This window comes from Candoia aspera, chromosome 1 (genome assembly GCF_035149785.1).
Source record: "Candoia aspera isolate rCanAsp1 chromosome 1, rCanAsp1.hap2, whole genome shotgun sequence".
NCBI classification, from domain to species: Eukaryota; Metazoa; Chordata; class Lepidosauria; order Squamata; family Boidae; genus Candoia; species Candoia aspera.
This window is the reverse complement of record NC_086153.1, coordinates 215,531,153-215,554,655: the sequence shown is the minus strand read 5'-3', so window position 1 is coordinate 215,554,655 and position 23,503 is coordinate 215,531,153. Positions and strand designations below refer to the sequence as shown.

Sequence of the window (23,503 nt, the reverse complement as noted above, 5' to 3'; positions counted from 1 at the left end):
TAAGCTCTTGGTGCTAGTATTCAGGACTGTGTTTAGCTATTTCCCATCTTAGCATGATCTTGTTTATATATGATTGGCAGAACAGGGAATTCTTTTCATTCCCTCTTTGCATATTGCTCCATCCTATTGTGTATTTCAGAACCTGGGATCATGATTATAGGGATGTTGTTTTTTTCCCCATTTTCTACTGTGATCCCACATTTTTTGATACATTTAAGAGATTTGAAGAGTTATTTAATAACCTGATTGGTGGAAGCAATTGTGCATAGGTGTTGAGAATAGCAACTAGTAAAATTAGATGATATAGAGATCCTGTTGTAAATAGGATGTTATACTTGCATTAGGGTTACTTTTATACGACTGTAAATATATGACATATATTGACTTTATGCATTTCTACAATTTTCACTAATGTTTTAGTTTAACTGATGTTGTGGATGAACCGTACCCCAGGATATTGAAATAGTGTGGAGAAATAGGAAGGTTTATGCAACAAGGCTTCAGTGTCTCTATTGCAAATATAAAATTTCAGCAATTATTTCTGTTCTCTCAAAGCCAACAGAACAGCTAACTGTAATTTAAAAAAAAAAAACCCTCTACCAGAGATAATTCTCCTGCTGCCTTTAAGAAAGAAGGGGAAAAAAATCCCATTTTAATTTTTCTGTTTTATTTGACATGATACTCTCCATTCCAGTGCTCTAACCACAACTGGAAGATTTGGATCTAAAAAGCCCAAATCAATCTGCAATCATATTGACTTCATGCAATTGCTGATTTGTGTCTTCTAATGGCTGGGGGGTATATGCTAATTTTCTAGATGTTCTATAATCATTATGCTGGCTCAACAGCTAATTTAGTATCTGAAAGAAAATCACCATGATACAATTATGAATTATTGCTTCTTGGTAAATGAAAAAGAAACCAATTTTTCAAGGCTGTAATTTTATTTAATACATATTTTGCTTTTAACAGCAATCTAAAGAAGTAAACATTAACAACTTTTACAATTCACAACTAGTGAAGAGTTTATAGTGCTTATAAAGTTGTATCTAAAATATACCTTATTCATCCTCTATAGAGCATTTTGAAGACAATCTATTATTATAGTTACACATCATACAGTAGTTGCTTTTTCCCACCTCTGTAATTAAGGCATTCTCATCACAAACCTCTCCTCTCACAATTACAGTACTGGCTGGTAGTACAGAGAAACAACATGGATTTTGTTCAATAAAACTATTTAAGAGATAATAGTGGTCTATCAAAGTAACTTTGGAAAGATGGGTAATTTGCTTCTTGGGCTCAAGAGTAGAAGTGATAGTCATGAGGTTTTCAAGTACCATTTTCAAAATGCCTCCATTTCCGCTGATGGGCAACAATGATGTTTATTGAGTAAGCTAATATGCAAATGTTGATGTCTATCTTCAGGGCAATATGCAATGAGACATGACTTCATGTTTTTAAGGTTTACCAACACCCGTGACCTACTTTGGAGTTCTTAGCAAGATAATGAAGTCCTATTTTACAACTAGGTCCAATACATTGTGCAGTAAAGGCTTCATTGGCAATCATTGAAAAGCCTAAAGTTTTATGAACAGTAGTATTCATAACTTTCAATCAACACAATCATGGCCAGTCATTATACCCACAGGTTGAACCAAATGTCACTCTTACCTGCAAAGTTCCATGCAATTAGATTCAGTAAACCTTGTGGCAAACCATTAGGCCGTTTCACTTCAAGGCAGCTAAACCCACAAAACCTGCCCACGGAACTACAAAAGCAAAGTAGCAGATGATCTACTTCTAGCACATGGTACTACCCATGTGTTAGAAAGCCAGGTAACTAAAGATCTATGGTACAGCTCTATTCAAAGCCACGCATACGGTATTTTGTTACAGCAACATGCCAATTCAATAATCAGACTACACAGTGAGAGCCAAGTTATCATATTAAGCCTTCAAAGCACTATCACCATTTCAATAAGCTCTGATGATCACTGTAAGTAAGTGGATTCAGCAGAACCACAGATTAACTTGATAAGGATCAGATCTCCTTTGATTTAATCTTAAACCACCTCAGAAACAGTTTCACTATTAGAGATGTTTTAAAATTAAATAGTATGAATTATTTGTTCCACTGCAGATTTAACATGGGGAAAGGCATATAAGGAGGTGCACTAACACTTTAAGTGTTTTCTAGTATTTAGTCTGATATCATTATAATCATGTTAAAGACCATGTAGTGCAATAGTGTGAATTTGCAACAGCTAGCCGAAAGTTGGAGCTACTGCTATTTTGCATATTGTTTGCTATTTTTTAAAGACTTATTGATTGCACATTTTCCTTTCCAAAGTTTGGTTTATTGTCCCCCAGACTTCCGTTGCATATTCTTCATGTATTAATGTGCAAGTCTTTAAAAATCTTAAGTTTTCCAATTCTACATTTTTATGAATATATTAAAGAAAAATAAATTTTTTATATATATATATATATATATTTAACACACACACACACACACACACACACACACACTTACTTACTTTTCTTTGGACCAACATCAGCCTCTTTGAGTGACTGCAGAGTATTTTTTAAAACTTGCACTGAATATAATTTTTTTAAAAGCATCAGCAACTTCTCACTTTACAGATTTCTTTACACAAATTACTGAAGCAATTAAATTGAATGATTTAAAACTTTTATTATTAGAAAGTTTCTTTTTCCTTTCTCCCATTACCAGACTCAAGGATCAGCTCTACTGATCTGAGGCAGTACCATAATAATTTCTGCTGTGCCTCTCTTTTGTTAAAATTCACTTTGTCACATGACATTTCTATAAGAGCAATAACATGAATTCATTTCTCTGGGATCTCTGTAAAGGAACATTTATAGATCCTATGATCAGAATACAAGCAGCTATCCATGTTTTATTGTACAAAGTGAGAGTGGTACTTGCAACTAGTACACTGAAGTTCATCTTACCAAACTTAAAAAGAAAGTTGGATTTTCCTATTTCCAGAACTAAACTATCAACTGTAAATGTCTTATTTATGGATAGCCTCAGCATTACTATTTAGCATGAATCACATCTCAATAAATAGCTGTATTGCTGCTACTACGAGGTGAAGAGTCCTACAAGAGGGTGTACCTATTTACAGTGTGGTCCCACGCTCAACACACTATGGGCATAGACACAGAGTATAGTAGCAGTATTACCCATTTGTATTTCAAATAGTGCATTTACATCCAACTATGCCATCAACTCTTGACACAAAACAGAAAATTCGTGTTCACCTAATGTGCAGCTGTTTTGTAGATTTATTTAACTTTTTACTAAGAAAAGTCACAGCACTGATTATACTTTCAATGGTAATTTCATCAGTGTCTTTTTGGGCCATTTATCCCTCTGACTTGAGGTATAATAAAATAGCAACACTCTGAAAACCACATCTCTCAAAATTGGCCAAAGTAAGTAAAAAATAATGCAGCCAGAAGAGGGTGGTGTTTTGTTTTGTTGTAAGCTTGGTTTGGCACAGGAATCTTATGGAAAGAAAGGGACAGTATATGACAAGCCTAGCTTAGTTTAGAAAACAAAGGATCCTACTCAGAAGCCAATACTTTCTCCAGCACGTTGCGCTGAAGCACAGTTTCACACAGATCACATTCCCAAGATGCCAGGAGTTTTAAGTGACCTAGAGATGCAGCAATCACAGATTGCAGTAAATAGTGCCTTTGCAAATGGACCAGGCCAGAGACACAAAGGGACAAGAGAAGAAGGAACAAGAGGGAGATTGCTTTTTGGCAATTGTATAATCAAGTACTCTCTACTGGGTGCTCTTCTCAGTCTGTTCTTCATCCTCCTGTGAGAAAAGTATTTTTGCTCTTTTCAGTCTTGATGAGATTTTTCCGCAATAACTTTACATTCATACTATAAAACAAACACAAGTTAGGCATAAGTATCTGACCTGCGGAAATAAATTAAAATGTGCAATTGAGAAAGAGCAGAGCAAAGCAAATGGGTAGATTCAACAAAGGAGCTTTCTTTTCCCCATGGACTCATTTTATCCCACTAATCCTTGGAACTGCAGCCTGAAAATGTAGTATGCAAATCATGTGCAATTTGGATTACAGGAACCGGCAGTGGTAGGCAGGGATCAACCACTAGATCTTTGTAGGAGATCAGCAAGGATTTCAGATCCTATAATGTCTAAAAATAGTACAAAATGGTTGGTGATAGAAATAAAACTTTGGAAAGAAGAAAATCATAAATAAAAAAGAGGAGAGATGGGTGGACTGGATCAGCCCTGGAAATTTAAAAAACAAAACAAAACAGCCTCTCTAGATGTCTATAGCCTTCACTGCTTAATTGTGAGTGTACCTCCTGTCTGTTAAGCCTATCTACCTTAAAAACAGTAAAAAAGAAAAAAAAATCAATAAAACACATACATACACATGCAGAGAAAACATGCATCTCAAAATTTAACATCAGTTCTTGCTGTAAGATTTTTTAAAGAACGAACCTACCCATTTTGATACTGCTTTATAATGATGAAGCCAGTTACATTTTTAATAAACAATAAATTTATTTGTTTGTTAGTTAAATTTATATTACCACCCATCTCCCCCAATGGGGGAGAACTGGTAAATTCTGAAAGGAAAAAAGTTTATGTTTGCATGAACAAAGGAAAATCAGGTTAGGTATTTCTAGAAATGCTATTTATACTTACATAAATTAAAAATGTAAGGCTGAATTCTCCTGCAACTACTTTTTAAATTTATTAAAAGTATGTATAATATTTTTGACTCACAGGAATTGTCAATTTTTTAAAAAATAGTTAATACATTAAAATCATAAGCAAATAAGAACCAAAAACAGAATTATTTAAAACAAACGAATTCATATTGAAATCCAGTATAAGCCTTCAATATTTGGATATGTCAATGCCGTTTTTTACAGCATATCCAAAATGCAACTAGAAGGGAACCACAAAAAAGGTGCCTGGTCTCATTTTGTAGTGTGGTATGTAATGAACATGCAACTCTGGAATCCAGAACAAAGATAGATTACATTACCCCATTCTCTCTCTGTGAAGAATTGGATTCTTTCCTCCCTTTACACCAACTAGGCTTGGAAAAAAGCCAACTGGTGCAGCCAAAACTGGAATTTCTAATTTACTGCCCACCAATATTAATTATGAAGCCAAGGGATTGCAATTTTCAGGATGGGATCGTGGCATTTGAAGAGAGATCATACTCTCATCAGGTGCAATGCAGCCCAGTCTCCCCAGATACATCCCCTCCTACTTAGAAATCAGGGTTTAAAAAATGCTTCCAGTGGCATCAATGAACACCTTTTTAAAATAAGTTTATTTCATTGGATAAGATGGTCAGGTGACAGGCCACAGGAGGTAGCCTCATTAGTTGACAGTTTCATTTTTCTCTTTAAAATAAACCATGTTAAATGAATGCTTCCAAGTTTTTTTGTGAACTGCTCAAATTATAGAGTTTGGGGAATGTATCTGAGAATCAAGACTGTGCCTTGGAATAACGCTTGGGTAGTAATGGACAAGAGGTTATTCAAGCTCTATTTGTTTTATTTTCATTTGTGGAAATTTTGACTTCTAAAACTGAAGAATGAATGAAGGGTACGATATTCCAGAGAATTCTTTGGAGTGTTTAATACATGCCAAACTGAAGAACACTGGCTAGTGAATGTTGAGTTTCCTGAATATTGTCAAAACTGTCTGGATATCCTAAGGGGAAAAAAATCAAGGGCAAAAAAGAGGACTGAACTACTTACAAGTATACTGCAAACACAGAGAACCCTGAACCGCTAGCTTACCATTGCTAGCTGCCTGCCAATGTTTCCCATAGTTATTCCACCAGCGAAGAAAATACAGGGCAACCAGGAACGGACATAAAGGAAGTCAGGAGATGTGTATCTGGGGAGAGAGATTTTTTTCTAATCAGTTAGCATCAAAATAGCACCTTGCTGAAGTGTGATTTTGATTTTGCAAAAAGAGTAAAAAGCCTGAAGATTGCCAGGGCCAACTGTTACGGATGCTAGCTGTAGGGTCATCGTTACTGATTAAGTTAAAGAGTTAAAAAGAGCAGAACTCCTTCGTGCATATGGTTTCCTGACTACCACCTTGGTCAGAAATTCTAAAATAGTAATTTAAATGGGCCAATTTAGAGTATTTATGGAAAACCAGGGACAGTCCAGTATAAAAGCAGAGTGCTAAAATGGATTTATTTCTGTTTCAGCTGTGACGTATTTGAAGCTACAGTAAAATTACTTTAAAAGTGTGACTCTCTGTAGCTTATGGACAATTCTCTTCCCCATTTGCTTCACCCCAGCTCTTCAGCATCAAATCTTTTAATAGGAAGAGGCAGCTTGATTGCTTTTCAGTGCCCCCCTCCAAACAGCTGGGATCTTATTTATTTAGTGTACCACCAGATAATGCATGCAACATGAAGTAGGAATATGGATGAGGGTGGATGGATATAAGCAATTCATTTAATTGTGTGTGTGTGTGTGTGTGTGTGTGTGTTTTAGCACAGTACCAGTAGCAGCCTTGCCAAGGGGGGCCAGTGGCACACAATTATTTTTGTTCCTTGTTCTCAGCGCCATGAAACTAGAAGATTGGAAGGGCGCTGCAGATAATCTTCACATTGCTGATTAGGGAGGAGAAGCAGTGGCAGTAAGGGTGGGCCTGCCTATCGCTTCCAAGGCAAACCTGAGCTTTACTTGCAACTTTGGTTCTGGGAAGCATAATTATTAGCATTTAATTGCAGAAGTAATTTCATCTCCAAACTTCAAGGCATGCAGTTGCAAAGGCAATAAGCAAAACAATTTCTGCCACAAACGCAATGCGCCACTTAAGTCACATTCATTCCAATGAATGCTATTTCTGTAATAAGGTAAAGCATTTTTAAATTACAACCCTGTCTGATACTGCCTTTAATACCCAATTAAGTTAATGTAAATTTAATAGGTATAAAATACTTACTGATAAACTCCATTGTAGACCAGAAGCTGACTCACCAAAGTGGCTAAGAATGCAATTCCTATTCCAAGTCCAAAACCACTTCGAGATCTATCAAAAGTCCACCACAGCCCAACTGAAAGTGCAGCAAGCGTGAGAGACAACTGAAAGTTGTTGGCAAAATCCACTTTCTGTTAGGACCGTTAAGGAATATTTTGAGAAGACTCACAGCAAACCAGTCCTGTTCTTTGTTTTAACCTTAAAGAGACAGCCCGCCCTTTAAGCTAAAAGAGACCCAAATCTCTGATTCTCTCTCCAAAGCCAAGGCTGTATGTCACCACCACCACCCTGACCAACATTAACAGCATTTTCAAGACAGGTCCAGTGAAGTTCAATTTTTTTTAAGCGAGCATGCACTTATCCAAATTTTGTAAAACTGAATTCCTCCGGATATCGACCTTACTCCGCTTTTATGCCTTCTGTGGGTATAAATCCATGCTTCTTTAGAATTTTAAATCTTTTATTTTATTGTTTCTGGTTATTTTATGACCAATGTATAGTGGTACACCCCTGTATCAATAGTAGAAGGGCATTGGCTGTAATTACCCAAAAAGAAGATATCCTGATTTTAAAAACTATCTTTCCTCTTTTTTTTAAACTAGGTTTGCCAATTCTAGGTGAAACCAATCTTTGAGATTCCTTCCCCACAAATATGTGCACGCAGTACATCTGTATGTGTGTGTGCATATTTATTTAGCGTTTGTACATATGTGCATATATTAGCTATGGCTAATCTTCAAAGGCAACCATGCTTTTCAGCGACAATATCTGCAGCCATCTGTACCTCCATCCCACTCATTTGTTTCCAACAGTATCTTCCTAATTCACAGGTACTCATGTTGGGGGAAAAAATGGTCTTCCTCTGATATAGTAATAAATTTTATTGCCATAAGGGGAAATGTCCCTTGTGTTCAACCTTAGTGAAAGTAGAGGGCAGCTCAGTTTTATTTTTTCATCTGCTTGACGTTTATATGTTATTGCCAACTTCATTACTGTAGAAAAGGATACAGCACTGGCATGATTTATGCCAACAAAGACTGCTACGCATCTCATCACACTGGACCATTCCCTCTTAAATTTATGAGGTTCTCCCAGATGTCTATCCATGCAGGGGTACAATAACCCAATTACAGCTGTAAAACACAAACACAGCTAACAAGGCATCCACAGTATAATAGCGTTTCTGACAGTTGAGGTGTTTAAGTCCTTTTAAAGTGCAACCTGTGAAGTAAATTTTACTGATTTCACTGAGAATAAATGACACAGGCAAGTCATTTGGCGTGGCAACCTGGTTCAGAAATCCTTTAAAGCTCTTTAAGTGATGAAGAGTAAGGGCATGGAAGACCTACCATTCTGTTCTCCTCCAAATCACTCAGATCACGCCATTCCTAAATGGTCTGATGGTTTTCCAGAAGTTACTCCTCTGAATGAGAAGCAGTTTGTTTATAAGTGTTTTGGAATACCACAAACTGCTTCCATCTGAGCCAATTAATTTCTAGAAAACCACTGGATCACTTTTCGAATGGCAAAGTCTACAGGAGAAATAGCATCCCAGACTTCTAGTGTTATTCTGGAATAATACATTTTGAAAACACCTAATGAAGAACTACTGAAAACAGTAGCATGATGATGATAATAATAATGTACACGTAATTGAGAATCCTTGTTTTAGAATTACAAAATTTAGAGGAAAAAATAAAAATTAAGCCTAGCCAGCATAGCATATTCAAAAATCTCAGATTTACTCCAGGGGAAAAAAAAAAAAACTAAAAAAAGGGAACTATGACTTACAGATATTTCAGAGATCCCAAATCCCTAACTATAATAATTTTTTTCCAAGTTTATCCATGTGACAAATGATTCAGCCAGATTTCACAGACAATTTCTTTCAAGTTAGTCTCTGAAATCTACAGTGCATTAACTTCATGAAAAGGAAGCAAAAAGAAAAATATTTTTTTAACCAAATACCTACCTTTGAAAAATACCTTTAGCAAACAAAAATCTGTTTGACAAATAATTGGTAAATTAATCTCAGGGAAATATTCTAATTTTTTGAGAGGTTTACTGTCAACAGAATCTTCTATTACCAAGAGATTTCTGCTGATTAAAAGGATCTTACACAGCAAGTGAATTCATCAAAGTATTAAATACTGCTTTCTTTTCTTTTTGGAGAGGGAGTGAGAAAGGATATATTTTACTTTATCCAGGTTGCTTCCAGATGAGAACTAGTAGTGCTACCAGTAATTGTACAATTTTCCTCTTTAGCTATTTTGCCTCGTAAGAAAAAAAGATGGAATTGGTGGGTTCCAAATAAGCTATCTGATAATACTAGAAGTATATAGAAACCTCACATTTCCCTTAATCTGGCCCAGAACATACATACATACAATGCTGGAAAGGGGGGGGGGCAGGGGGCAGAAAATATGGATTCTGACCACTGTTCTTGATGGCCTGGATTAAGCCAACAACATTTTTCTTAATGTCCTTTTAGCACCATTATTCTGACATACCTGATGCTGTGCCACATCCAAGGGGTACCCACCAAGCTGAAGAAAAGATGCTTGTAATAACATCAGGTGGAAATAAGGTAACATTTCTTTGTATCTGAAGCAAGTTTAATATTAATGCAAGAAAGACTCCAATTAAGAACAGGACTATCCCACGAAGGACCAGGTTCAAGCCGTGGCTGGTGACAGAAGAAATGTATGGACCACACCTTTTTGGTATGGATGGTTGAACACCATCATCTGCCATGGCTTCATGTGCTTCCAACAATATTCAGAATAGAGACTTGAAGCTAGAGAAGGACAAAGAAAGCTGAAATAATCCTATTTCTTTTAATTCAGGATATATCCCAAAGCCTGTTCAAAAAAGACAAAACAATTACAGGACAGATATTCATTTATTCACATCCACACACAAATAAACATAAAATTAAACAAAGGCAGGATAAAAATAATTAAATAATTAAAGACTATCGATAAAAAACCAACAATATAGAAGTTCTTCTCAGAGGCCGTATCTATTGGTTGCAATATTTACATACCTTCAAGCACTACCTATTTTACAGAATAAACTGACTCAGGCAGGCCAGTTACTGCTAGCAACTTTGTAACCTATGCTCTATTTGTACTTTAATCAGATTTCATATGATCCTAGAATTAAAATTAAGGATGCTTGTAGTACATCCTTAAATAAAGGATAAGTATATATTTGTTGCATACAACATCCCACCCTTTAGTTATTATGCCAAAAAAATGCTCCAACCATTAATATTTTTAAATTATTATGGCAGTGGATGAAAGCATAGAACCCTAATGGCAATATGTCTATAAAACTTCAGAAACCAGGATATGATTAAAATTAAGAATCCTGACTTATTGATTTCTAAATTCATTACTATTATATCAAAATTGTTTAACAATTGACATAAGAAATGTCAAAACCTCTGCTGTCTTTTATTTATTTAATAAATGTATAGGCTGCCCTTATTAAGCAGGAAGCCAGCTGGGTGATCTTGGGCCAGTCACTCTTTCTCAGCCCTAGGAAGGAGGCAATGGCAAATCACTTCCAAAAAACTCTACCAAGAAAACTGCAGGGACTTGTCCAGGCAGTCACCAGGAGTCAACAATGACTCAAAATCATCATCATCATCATCATGGCCTCCAGCTTGATAGCATAGCCAAGTGTTTAGTGCCTTGCAAAAAGCCAGCAGGGTCGAGACAAGTCTGCTTTCTGGGGGGATGATGTTCCAAAGGGCAGTCACCACAGCAGAAAAGGCTTTCCTCCTGGGTCCTGACACTCTCTCATGAACAGGATCTGGAGCATGCCTCTGCCCCCAGATCTAACAGGACAGGTAGACACTGCTGGGAAGAGTAATCTGGCCTCAAGCCATGAAGGGCTTTAAAGGTAACCACCAGCACATTGAATTGCACCCAGAAGCATACTAGTAGCCAATGGAGCTCATGGAGCAGAGGTGTCACTTGTGCCAAATGCTTGCACCACTGCATTTTGCACCAGCTGAAGTTTCCAAATGCTCTTCAAGGACAGCCCCATGTAAAAGCGTGTTACAGTAATCCAATCTGGAGGTGACTAAGGTATGAATGATTTTAAGCAGGGCTTCCTGGTCCAGGAATGGGCACAACTGGCACACAACACAAAGCTGTCCAAAGGCCTTCCTGGCCACAGCTGCCACCTGCCACAAGTCTAGGAGGACCCCCAAATAGGAACTGTCTGGGGCAGCGCAGAGATGGAAAGTCCCCAGAACCAGGGTTTCCTAAAACCCAAAGCTACTTGGTCTTACTAGGGTTGAGCCAAAGCTGTTATTCCCTATCGAGACTCCCACAGCCTGGATGGAAATGTATAACTGGATATCATCTGCATACTGATGATACCTCACCCTTAACCTTAACTGACAGATAACCTCATCCAGCAGCTTCATGTAGATGCTAAACAGGAGAGGAGAGGAGAGAGCACCAAGCCCTGTGGCACTTCACAAAGCAGAGGATGTGGGCTGGACGTCTCCTCCCATATCAACTAGACTTGGGCCTGGAGGAAGGAGAACCAACACAAAACATTGCCACCCACTCCTAACCCTCCAAGCTGGTCCAGAAGGATATCATGATCGATGGTACAGAAAACTGCTGAGAGGTCAAGAAGAACAAGGATGGTCGCATCACCCCATCCCACCCCCACTAGAGATCATCCAAAAGTGTGATCAATGCTGTCTCAGTCCCATACCTGGGCCTGAACCCTGACTAAAAGGGGCCTGAACCCTGACTGAAAGGGGCCTGAACCCTGACTGAAAGGGATCTGGAAAAGCTGCTTCTTCCAGAGTTCTTTGAAGCTGCCACACAACCACTTCTCTACCATCTTCCCCAAAAAGGGAAGGTTGGAAACTGGACAAAAATTGTCCAGCGCCATTGGGACAAGTGATGGCCTCTTGAGGAGACATCTCCTTAAGAGACATTGGGACCACCCCTTCCTTCAAAGAAGAATTAACCACTGCCAAAACCCAACCATATGTCACCGCCCAGGAGGCCTTAGCCAACCAGGAAGAACATGGATCTAATACAGAGGTGGCTGAGCTATTGCCATCAGAACCCTGTCCACTTCCTCAGGTCCAACAGGATCAAATTCCTCCCAGATAACCAAGTAAGACCTCGCCCCAATCACTTCCCCAGAACCTGCTACAAGACCAGAGTCCAATGCAGTGTGAATCATCTATCTATCTATCTATCTATCTATCTATCTATCTATCTATCTATCTATCTATCTATCTATCTATCTATCTATCGAATTTGTCACTGCCCATCTCTTCCCATCAGAGGGACTCTGGACAGAATCTGATCTACTTATCCAACAAAATGCCTCGCAAATTCCTCAGCATGACCTTGTAGGTAAACCTTTGAGCTACCCCCTCCAAGGAGCGCTCAGGTCACCTGAAACAAAGCTACCAGGCAGTTATCTGAAGATGCAATAAGGGCGGAGAAATATTGATGTTTCGCCACCCTTATCAGCTCAAGGTAGGCCCTAACAGCGGCTTTAACTCGTGTTCGGTCAGATTCACACTGTCGCTCTCCTTTGGTGAAAGATGCAACTGATCACACAAAGATAAATTCCTAAATATTAAGAACAGAAAAAAAGAATGGATGAAATTTAAATTCAGCCCTTTTTAGACTAGATTTGAAGATAGTCACCAGTGCTTGCACAAACTGTTTTGGCAATAATTTTTTAAAGACTACATGTTGCTGAACTGATTAGAAACTGAGTTAAAATAAGTGGAGAAATAATACAATGGCTTACAACTGCATTGACAGGGACAAATAATGTTTGCAATCACTTTTAAAATGATTTAGAGACCAAATGGAGCTGCTTGGTTTCCAAATCTAACAGAAGTCAACAAGGTGTTCTTATACACCTGCTAATGGAATAAAGATATCTCTTGATCTTCTAACAAAGCCACTGATTAGATAACTTGCCAGCAAACTAATATAAATGCTATTTGGGTGCTGCCAGCACTCTGGAATGGTCTGATATTCATGAGGTGCATATTATTAGGTCTTTTAATGGACCCTGAAAACTTCTCTATTCCCCCAGGCTCTTTATTTTCCTCACCTTCATCTTTTTAATGAATGTGGTTATTTTAATTTTAATTTTATTTTGATTTGATTATATTTTATTGTAGGCCACTGTGGTATGTGATTATATGGGAAGCAGAATAAAAATATATTATTAATTATAATATTTAATATGTATAATTATTAGTATATAATATTAAATATATAATTTAATATTATATATTATTATATAGTAATTAATAATGCCGTGTAGGTCAAACATTAAAATGCAGAATCTTTCTATATTTTTATTTTCTTTTTTCCTTGATTTTTCTACCATAAAATCCAACCTTTTGTGGAGCATTTACAAATATTTTTAAGTTAAGGTTTATTCACTCAAGCTGAACAACAAGATTACTCGTCCATGCTACGTTACATGATAATATGTTTTTTAAAAGTCAGTATTTTCTACACTATAATAAAATGTAATTCAATATCCAGTATGATGATACTCCTTAAGATTATGATTAATAATGCAATCCAAATTCACAAGATCTGCTGGCAGAAAAGGATTATGAGACTTATTCACTGATTAACTGGCCCCAGAGATTTGCTGATTGAGAGATCTGTCACTACTGGTCAGCAAATGCTATCAATGAGTTGGAAAAGGAATAGAAAAGAAGTAGATAGAAAAAGACAAAGAGAGATACAGAGGGGAAAGAGAGACTGAGAAACTTCCTCCACATCAGGAACATGATAACAATTCTGGCATAAAAGTTTGTGTGACCTTGTGTGAGGTCATCATTGGAGTTCTGCTCCAAGAAAGCTCATAAGCTAAGGACTGGCAGATGGCTACTTGGGAGCAAGACTTCTCAGCGGTGGCCCACCTTAATGGAATTCCCTCCACAAATATGTTCTTTCACATATGCTACCTGGTCAACATTGGGAAGGAACCTATCTATTCTCTTAGGTCTTCTTCATTTTCCATTATGATATCATCTAACTAGTTTTTTTCAGGAATTCTGGGAGTTTAGGCTGGATCCACATATGTTGCTAAGCCAAAATGTAGTTTCTCTGAACTCAGTAACTGCTGTTAGTTTTATGGTTGCATAAATCCAGCCACCAATGGTTTACTCAGCAAAGAATGGTTAAAACATTTCTAATGTGATGTGTGAATGCAGCCTGACTACCACATTTAGCTAATCTTTTAGTGCATTTTTTCTATATTTTATATGAATTTTAGATGCATTCTTACTGTATATTATACTGAGAGCTTTTACTACAGGGCAACCAAGTTTCAGAGATAAATAAACATTAAAATACTTAATTGAATGCTGAAATGTAATGAAAATTACACAAGGGATCTTTATGAACATATAATTAGCAAAATCAACCCTAATGATGGCGAGACCACAGACAATTAAAGTAATTCCCAGATCAATAAAAACCCAGCCATATAAATTGCAAACCTGGTATGGAAAATGGATGATGAAATATAAAAATATGCAAAAACAAATGGTATCCAAACAATCAGATGATGAGACATGCTTCTATAGTAGGCCCTATACTAAACCAAACAATAAACAAAATTCCACTATCTTAAAAGTTTTTCCTATAACTTCCTGGAACTGAATGGCAAAATTCCCTCCCCAACCACTTCTTTTTTCAACCTGTCAATCAAAATTCCTGTTCTACATAGATTCAGTGTCACAGTCATGTATAACAAATATTTTGACTGGCAGCTTAGTCATCTGGAACGTTAAAATAAAAAAAAATCTATAATGTTTTATACATTCTGAATCTGCCTATCGTTTACATTTTTTGATAGTTCTTATTCATGAGCAAGTATAAGAGATGTAGCAGCAGCAGCCTGTAAATTTCCCTTATACAGTATTACCTTCCATTCAGCAAATGTTCACAATATGCTAACTATCTGCAGATACCGAACACTGCTGCTAACTTAAGGTTCTGCATCTAATCTACCAAATAAGCAAAATAAAAAACAAATGAGCTTGTTGTCCCTACCACTGACACTGATGTAAGCTTATACAAGCTGCATTTATATACTTCAAAGGTGATTTTTACCCATACCAAGAGGCAGTTCATATTGTCTTCAATGAACATACCTGAATAAATTAAGTATACTGGCTAATCTGGTGCAACTTTATATAACTGGGGTCCCTGAGAGGGAGAGGTGTTACCTTGCTAAATTTCTGTGGGATATGGGCATTACATCTCCTTAACTGAAAACAGGTACTGAAAAAAATACTCCAATTGTCAACACAGTTTCTATGGCTTTTAGGGTAGATCAGCTACATGGAAAATATTGCTGCAAGAATTTTGGAGCTTTTGGTCAGTTCATTAGGAAGGCCACAAGAGAGACAGACAGGAAAAAAGAGACTGCAGAAATACAGAAAAATATTTAAAAAGAGCAAAATGAAAATGAAAAACTATTTTTGAAGCCTTAGGAGTTCAAAATAAAAATAGATATTGTATGCTCAAGGCTGAAGATTACAAAGCAGAAATGAAACAGATACAATAAACAACTTTAGAATCTTTTTTAAAATTTCCAAGAAAGTTTTGGCTATTTAAGATCTAATCTACTGCTCTAAGAATGCTTGGGGTGGGGTGGGGTGGGGTGGGGTGGGGTGGGGTGGGGGTGGAGGAGACACATACATACACAACCTGTGCATTTCTAATTAGTTTTTCAGCCTGATTGGAGGGAATGATATTTATTTGAAGGATATATCATGAAATAAATGTGTGTGTCTGTAAGGCAGAGATAGAATTGAAGAGAAGGAACCTGAAGTCCTGAATGGCAATAGACTGCTGTAGCTTTCTTTTGAGAACATTTATTTGCAGTGGATAGACTGTTAATTCAAGCTTGTCTTATAGTGAGCTCTGAGATACTGAGATAAGAATCTGCTGCAGCTGTACGTTATTACAGCTTCTATTCTTCAGTTAGAAAGAAAAAAGGAAAGCTCCGGAAGAGACACAACTATGATTTCAGCCTGCAGCCTTTTGTAATTAGAAAGAAGTTTAAAATAGCATGAAAATCAGAATTACACTTGATCTATATAATGTATATCACAAGATACAGGGTGCAAAAATCTTAATGTTGTAATTTTTTTAATCCACAATGGGCACTGAAAATAAATGCCCTGGTTTCATCAAAAACATATTTCTAGACATTTCCCAAAATCAAACAAAGCATTTCTCTCCTTCTCATAAACTGAAGGAGTGCAATGAAGGAAAGACAATGAAACTTAGTTTTGCTTTAATTTGTCACTGTTACATTCTGTGCTGCAATAGTCAAAGTGCACTGAAAGAGTTTAAAGAGCCCAGAACAACACCTTCCTATTATTGCTAGAGCTACCTCCTTTGGTTTACATAGATAGCACAAACCCATGGCAAGAAAGACATTCGCTAATATCTTCAAAACATACTGGAATGTTAGAAATGATTATTAAAACTGCTTTGGGCTCAAAAGAGAAAAAAAAATTCTGAGACTTTTACAATGGCAAATTATTTTAAATGGATTTCCACTGTGTTCTTTGGCCCAATAGAATACATTTTGCCATTTGGTGTCCTCCAGATTTATTAGATTTCAAGTCTCCAAATTCCTAGCTGTAGTTTGGGATTTTGTGAAATGAAATTCACCACAAAGGGAACACCAGACTGGGGAAGGTGGGATTACGTGTGTGTGTGTGTGTGTATCTTTTGAGTCAGTGTCAACTCCTTTTTTGGGAAGATTTTCGGAAGTTGTTTGCCACTGCCTTATTCCTAGGGCTGAGAGAGAGTGACTGGCCCAAAGTCCCCAGCTGGCTTTGTGCCTAAGGCAGAACTAGTACTCACCGTCTCCCAGTATCAGTCCTACAGGGTAGACCAGACCAAGAAACTGGCACCACACTGATCTAAAATTACTTTTATTAGAATGGCTTTATTAACAAAATCACACAAGCCTAAATACAGACTTCCCCTCCTCCCTCTTTTATCTTCCTGGGAATTAGAGGGCTGCTTGTCTGAGATGTTTTCATAAATTTCACTCTTCATATGGGCTTAAGCCACATTTATCTGTTCGTTGCCTTGATAAGGGATCTTCCTTCTATCTATCAAGGTCATCCTCTATACTCTCTACATCCAGTTACTAGCCTGGTGCCTTAACCACTACATCAAGCTGGCTCTTGGGATTACATATTCTAATAGTAATTTAAGACTACTGTAACCAAACTTTATGTTTTGCTTGCTAACTTTGTAAAAGCAGCTTAGAAATCAACAATGGTACTTTAAACTTTTACATTTAGTAATCAACAGTTAAATACTGTTAACACAATGATTTCAAACTTTTCTTCATTATGAAAGCAGATTCTGAGGTTAATGCCTATGGGAATAAATATATAAGAAAATAAAAGTGTCTTTTGAACCAAGCTGAATTCCTTATGATTAGACATATCCATGTCATTTTTTTGGCCTGCCACTTCTTCTAAGATTTTTTTTTTAATTCCCCAATCCCTAAAGCCCAGGGATTTCCTCCTGGCTTCCCATGCAAATACTAACAAAGTCCAATCATGCTTAGTTTGTTTGCATTTTTTTTTCCTTTTTAATCAGCCAATGTTGACCAGATACTGCTACCACAGTGACAAGAATAGTAAGGAAACCAAATTCTTTCCATAATGTTAGCCGATTGAATTACTTATATCTTTTTTATTTGACTACCAGGATTAGAGTAACTGGAAGAAGAATAAACATGTATGTCAGAGCTATATGGTAGTACAGTGCCAAGAGCTGAGCATCTGTATTTACTGATCGATCAAAGCATCATTCCATGCCAAATTCTTACCAGGCATTTTTTTCTTGGTACCAAGATATGCACAGCACTAACAAGTTAAGACCACTCTAGTGACCTCATGTCACTCTGCTAGGTATAGTACTTGCATTATGCTATTCCTGATTTTTGGAACATTCATGTGTACTCATACACTTATTTCAATGAAGGGTGTATGTTCTAAAATACAATATTCTTATACTTTCTCTAAGCAACTTTAACACCAGTGTCCCAGAACAGAAACAGGCCTCTGGATATAGCCTCAGACTCCATCTCTGTTCCTTAGCTTCAAACCTTCAAACTAATTTACCAGGCTTACACAGTAGTATTTAAAATCTTTTAATTTCTTTTAAATTCAGCACCTTCTTCTCAGTTAACATTTAAATAACAATATGCTCCTTCCAGACAGTGGGATACAAAAGACAACATAGGATATGATCCCTATTGACCATCTAACAGCTGACACAGAAGTTAATACTCCTATGGATTAGTGAGGCAACTAAAAATAGATAGATTGTTAAGGAAAGGGACAATCCATTATGTAAGTTACTAAGGCTGGAATCTGAACTTCACAAACTTGAAACTTAAATGAGTTGTCATCAAGAGATCTCCCCAGTCACTTGTGCTGTTTGACCCCATTCCTACCACTTTTAGCAGTTCAAACAGAAGGCATCTTGACCTGGGAAAATTCACCTTGTTACTTTCTACTGGTTCATTTCAGTTGCATCTTTGGAAATGTTCTGGCTTGTTAAAACTGATATTTGTCACTGTTGCTTATCACATGCAGAAGTGGGTTCTCTTTATATGAAGTGATTCTTTATATGCTTTCTGTGGTGTAATTTTTATGTTAATATTGATCCACATCCATATTCAGAATTGTTGTATTTATACATCTGATTACATCTTTAGTTAAAAAACATGGCTTGTAAAATTAACTGAATTTGAAAATTTAAGTTCTTAAGATCCAATGTGGGAACTGGCAACCTTCAAATCTGGGTGTAGCATTTATTTTTTGCTTTCATTATAACAGGTATTCCTTTTGCAGTCAGCTTGTAATAGTTGTACAATATTGTATGCAAAAACAAAACAAAAGTACTGGGACTTCAAATTCCAGATATTCACCACGTGATAAATTATTTAAATTGTGACTCACTCCCATATAAAGAAATAATCCTAGCCGATTACTTTAGTAGGATACAACGGAATTATTTAGATGTGTTGGTTTTGATATATGCAAAGTAATGTGTGTAAAATGTCATGTAATATTCTTTTCTGTATAATTTCCAATATAAATTTGATCTTTATCCTATTCACAGAAAAACACTGTAATTTCAACTTCATCTATTCAGAAACAACACTGCAAAGTACCCAAGTAATTAAAATCTATATGCCACTTTGACAGAGCAGACTAAAGATACTCCTGACACTGTGCCAAAAGTTAATTAGCTAATAAATATAAGCATTAATTTGCTATTCTTCAGCAACTAATACTGCACAAAGTTTGGTTGACTGCACAAAGATAAGGAAGAATTCTGCTGTGCTGATGTAACTATTTAAAGCTCTGTTGTGAAAATATTTATGTAACTAGTGGTCTAAAGAAAGTTTAAAAGGTTTAGAATAAAGGCGTACTTTGCAATGTTGAACACTGCATGTTCAAATGTAGCGAGTTGCAATCATATCACAAATGATAAAAAAACTAATCTCCTATACAAAAAAAAAGGTGGATAAAAGGGACATTTATTTATAAATACGTATGACTGATATCCTAGGCTAAGTTCACACACTACACTAAGCCGTAATGTGGTTTTTTCACTTTTATTAGGTATACTGTATGAAGTTACTGATTCAGTTTTGCATTCTATATTATATAGCTCAGGATGCTGCATGAACCCAGCTAATTGTGACTTACATTACAACCATGATTTGTTTGAACACTTAGTTTAATGTGTGAATGAGGTTGATAAACAGAGTTCAAATGCTTTAATTTCACTTCTTAACATCTGTAGTTGCTATAGAATGGTTTATTCTGCTCTGCAGGCATTGGTGTTGGAAGTTTCAGAGAACCTGCTCAAACTCCCACTGACTGTAAAATACAGCTATTTCTTGCTTAACAACCCTAACTGGGACTGGCAACTCTGCCGCTAAATAAAGTTGATGGGAAAGCAGGTGACTGCAACTGTGCTTTCCAGCTGGAAAGAGACAAGACTACTCTGTTTCACACCTTTGGCTTTTGTTTGCCTCCTAACCAATCCCCTGCCCTTTGGAATGCTCAAATGCTTGCTTATTGTGTTGTACACATTGGCGACAACTGACAGGAAGCTCTGGCATGGGCTGATCTTCGTGGCTGATGAAGCCACGAAGAATTGGAAGTGACTGAATGAATAAACAACAACACACACATTGAAAGCAATGCGATTGCGCCAGCAGCCTGGGGCTGGGTGCATTATGCAAACAGCTTATAGTACTGCCTTGAAATCTCTTCTTCTCCAATCTCTTCACTATGCGGGGCAGGGGGGGGAAGAGCAAGCAATTTCTGTAGGCGATCTCTCCCTTGCCTGATCATTTCCTGGTGCAATAGCATTGCTTTCAATGTGTAGAAGAGTAAACAGCTCACTCTCTTGCAATCCCTTACTCTCCAATCTCTCTGCTCTGCAAGGGGGGGAGAAAAAACCACAGGTCAGGCACTGTCCTAACTACCAGGAAACACACTGAGACAATGACTTGGTCTCTAATATTTATTAGTAGTACTTAACAAGAATCCTAACAAACTGAGGAAGCGTGGGAAAAACCCAGCCATATAAACCCCAAAGGTTAAGGCGGTCCCGATCTGTGTCTCTTTGAATGGCTGAACAGTTCCTCAGTGCTACGCATGCGCTTGACAGTCTGGGTGGGAGCCCCCTGCTCACCATCCTTACTCATGACAGGCACAGTACAATGCATACTGACTGTAATGGCAATCACATGACTGGGGGACACTGTGAAGATCATAAATGGCCATAAATTGGCTGTAAACTTATTTTTTCAGCACCATAACTTTGAACAGTTGCTAAATGAGTGGCCAGTAAGCGAGGACTACCTGTAAGTTAGAAGCAGAAGGCAGCGCAGACCTATTATATAAACATCTGACCATCTATAGCTGACTCATTAAATTACCATGTTCATAATATAATGAAATGGAATACTAATGGTAACACCCAACTCATTGAGTCCTAGAAAGTACAGATAAGTTATCGTAAGACAGTTTCAACTACATATCTAGCTGTAGTTCTGTCCCAACAGCTATTTAATAGGGCATGCTTTTAAATGCATAAGAACCAAAGGATGTTTTCCAATGGAGAGTTCTAAGTCTAAGTCAAAAGGCATTACAGTTTTTCTTTTCAGCCATTTTATCTGTTAAGTAAAATGGCCAAATAATTGGTGATAAAACCTAGAAGGATTACACGTGGAAGATGATAGTATCTGGAGCACAATAAAATGCTATAAATGAGGCAGGCTATGGACTTGATCTAGCCTAAAAAAACCTGATCTAGGACTAAAGAAACCTGATCAAGACACACCTGTAATTATGAACAAAAAAAGGGTGCCATTGTAAACCAACCTAGAAATAGATCTATTACTGTTACTTTTCTTAATCTATTGGTGTAATAAAAACAAACAGGATCTCTTTTTTCCTTCCCATCCTTCTATCTATTTGTAAGAATTTCTACAGCAAGTATGTTCTAAGCTTATTAAAGCCTTAAAGGGTAATTTTGTTTTAAGCCTTTGACAAAGCATCAGACATTTCTATAAAATGAAGCATGGCCATGCTCTAAGCCCTGCAGTGAAACTGCAGTGGAGAAGAAGCTATATTGAAGGCATTGACAGTCTTCTGTTCATGTTTGCATATGTGCAGAAGACATTTCCACTGAAATGAAGTGCCTGGGCAAAAAAACATAGTCGAGATTTTTAGCACAGGCATAATGTGTATGTATGAAAAAAGAAACCTTTAAAAGTATATCTGGGGTAGGAAAGAAAACTTATTTTGGAAAGAGTATTTTTTTTACTTCAAAAAGCCACAAAAACAATTTTAGGAACAAAGAAAACTTCTGAATAATTAAAGAAAGCAATGACCACTATACCCACCAATTTCAATTCCTTTTATGATCTAGTGTCTCGCAAAAATGTCCAACTATAATGGAAAGAGCAGCCTTCACTAGATGGTCTAGCATGCAAGTCAACATGGAATAGTAGTTGTTGTGCAATTTAATATCACATAAATGAAATCCTGATAGCTGCCTCTTTGCTTTCTCTTGCAGTTCCCTACCCTGACTCTCCTAAATCCACAACAGGACACTGAAGCAATAGAATACATTTTGTACTGAAAAGCACCTTGAACTCTTCAGAGTAAAAGTGAAAAACAAACAAATGAAATCATTCTGTCTTGTTACAGAGAATACGAGGCAGCCCAGGGTTGTTTACAGAGACTGATCCTAACATTTACCAGGCCTTTCTCCACCTATCCATGAGCAGGCAGAAAATTATACAGGGCTGGAAACTGCTATTCCCATTCCTGAACATTCTCTTTTCTTTCTGCACTGTTTCAAGTCAGTGCAGTTACCTGACTTCTCTCCAAGGGAATATGTGACAAAGCCTAATAGATTTTATATACTTTGAGGCTGCCCATGGATGGCATGGAGTAAGGAGGAAAAGACTTAAGACTAGTACAGCGAGGAGCAACTTAAAACTGTCCCATTCCTGAGATAAAGGCGACATTTTGGGGACCCACGAGAAAAAAAAGCGGGGCAGGTTTGTGCCTTAGGGAGGTCCAACTGGGAAAAGGCAGTCAGACCATGGGGTTGCCCTCTTTAATAGGCTTCCTTCTGAAAAGACGCAACTTCGGTAAAACAACGACAATTCACTCTCAGGGATGACGCCGGCCTGTCTCCTCCAGCAGGCTTAGCTCTCCCCGGCCTCCTCCTCCTCCTCCTCTGGCATGCACCTCTCAGGCTTCCCTTCCGGAGAAAGAGAAGCCGCGGGAAAAGCGCCGCTTCCTTGTGGGACAGACATCCCCCCGCCCGCCTTCTCCCCATCCAAGCTGCTATCTACCCCGGTGGCACCGAGGTTGCCGGGCGCTTCCCCGACTTCTGCCGCGCTCCTTTCCCTGAGCGCCTATTGCCACCCTCCTTTCCTTTTCTCATTGCATCCCATTCCCACCAGCATCCCATCCCTGACGCCCCTTTGCGCCGGGCTCTACTCACTCTCTCTCCGCCATCTTCGCCCTCCCGGGGGCCAGTCTCCACCTCCCACTGATCCTCTAACCCGGCACCGACTCGCCTTGCCGGCGCCGATATCTGACTCAGGAGGAGAGTACTTCCGCCACGCCGCGGAGGCTGCAGGGAAGGGTCCTGGGTAGGGCGGCGAAACGCACGCGCGCCCGGAGAGCGGCAGGTGGAGGGGTGGGGGGGTGGAGGCGCGGCATTGGGAGGCAGGCGAAGCGTTCTTTATAGAGCGCGGGAAGGGCAGGCTTTCTTCTCCCTTTGCAGCTTCATTTAGCAAGAAAGCGACTTCTTTTCGGCCATACAAACAAACTCGCCTTG

General features: G+C 37.9%; 1 protein-coding gene across 2 annotated transcripts; it reads right to left on the bottom strand.

Annotated features, from left to right (window-relative positions):
- Nucleotides 1-925: 925 nt before the first annotated feature.
- Nucleotides 926-23,272, bottom strand: INSIG2 (insulin induced gene 2). Of its 2 annotated transcripts, none has more exons than XM_063288724.1 (6): nt 23,165-23,272; nt 9,554-9,904; nt 8,052-8,176; nt 7,008-7,174; nt 5,798-5,939; nt 926-3,925 (listed from the first exon to the last, which is right to left on the bottom strand). In XM_063288724.1, exons 2-5 carry the CDS (start codon nt 9,795-9,797, stop codon nt 5,831-5,833), a joined length of 645 nt encoding a protein of 214 aa, XP_063144794.1. In that variant the 5' UTR covers nt 9,798-9,904; nt 23,165-23,272; the 3' UTR covers nt 926-3,925; nt 5,798-5,830. The 2 variants fall into 2 exon arrangements, with proteins under 2 accessions (XP_063144794.1, XP_063144793.1); XM_063288723.1 differs by having other exon boundaries at nt 5,840-5,939.
- Nucleotides 23,273-23,503: the final 231 nt, after the last annotated feature.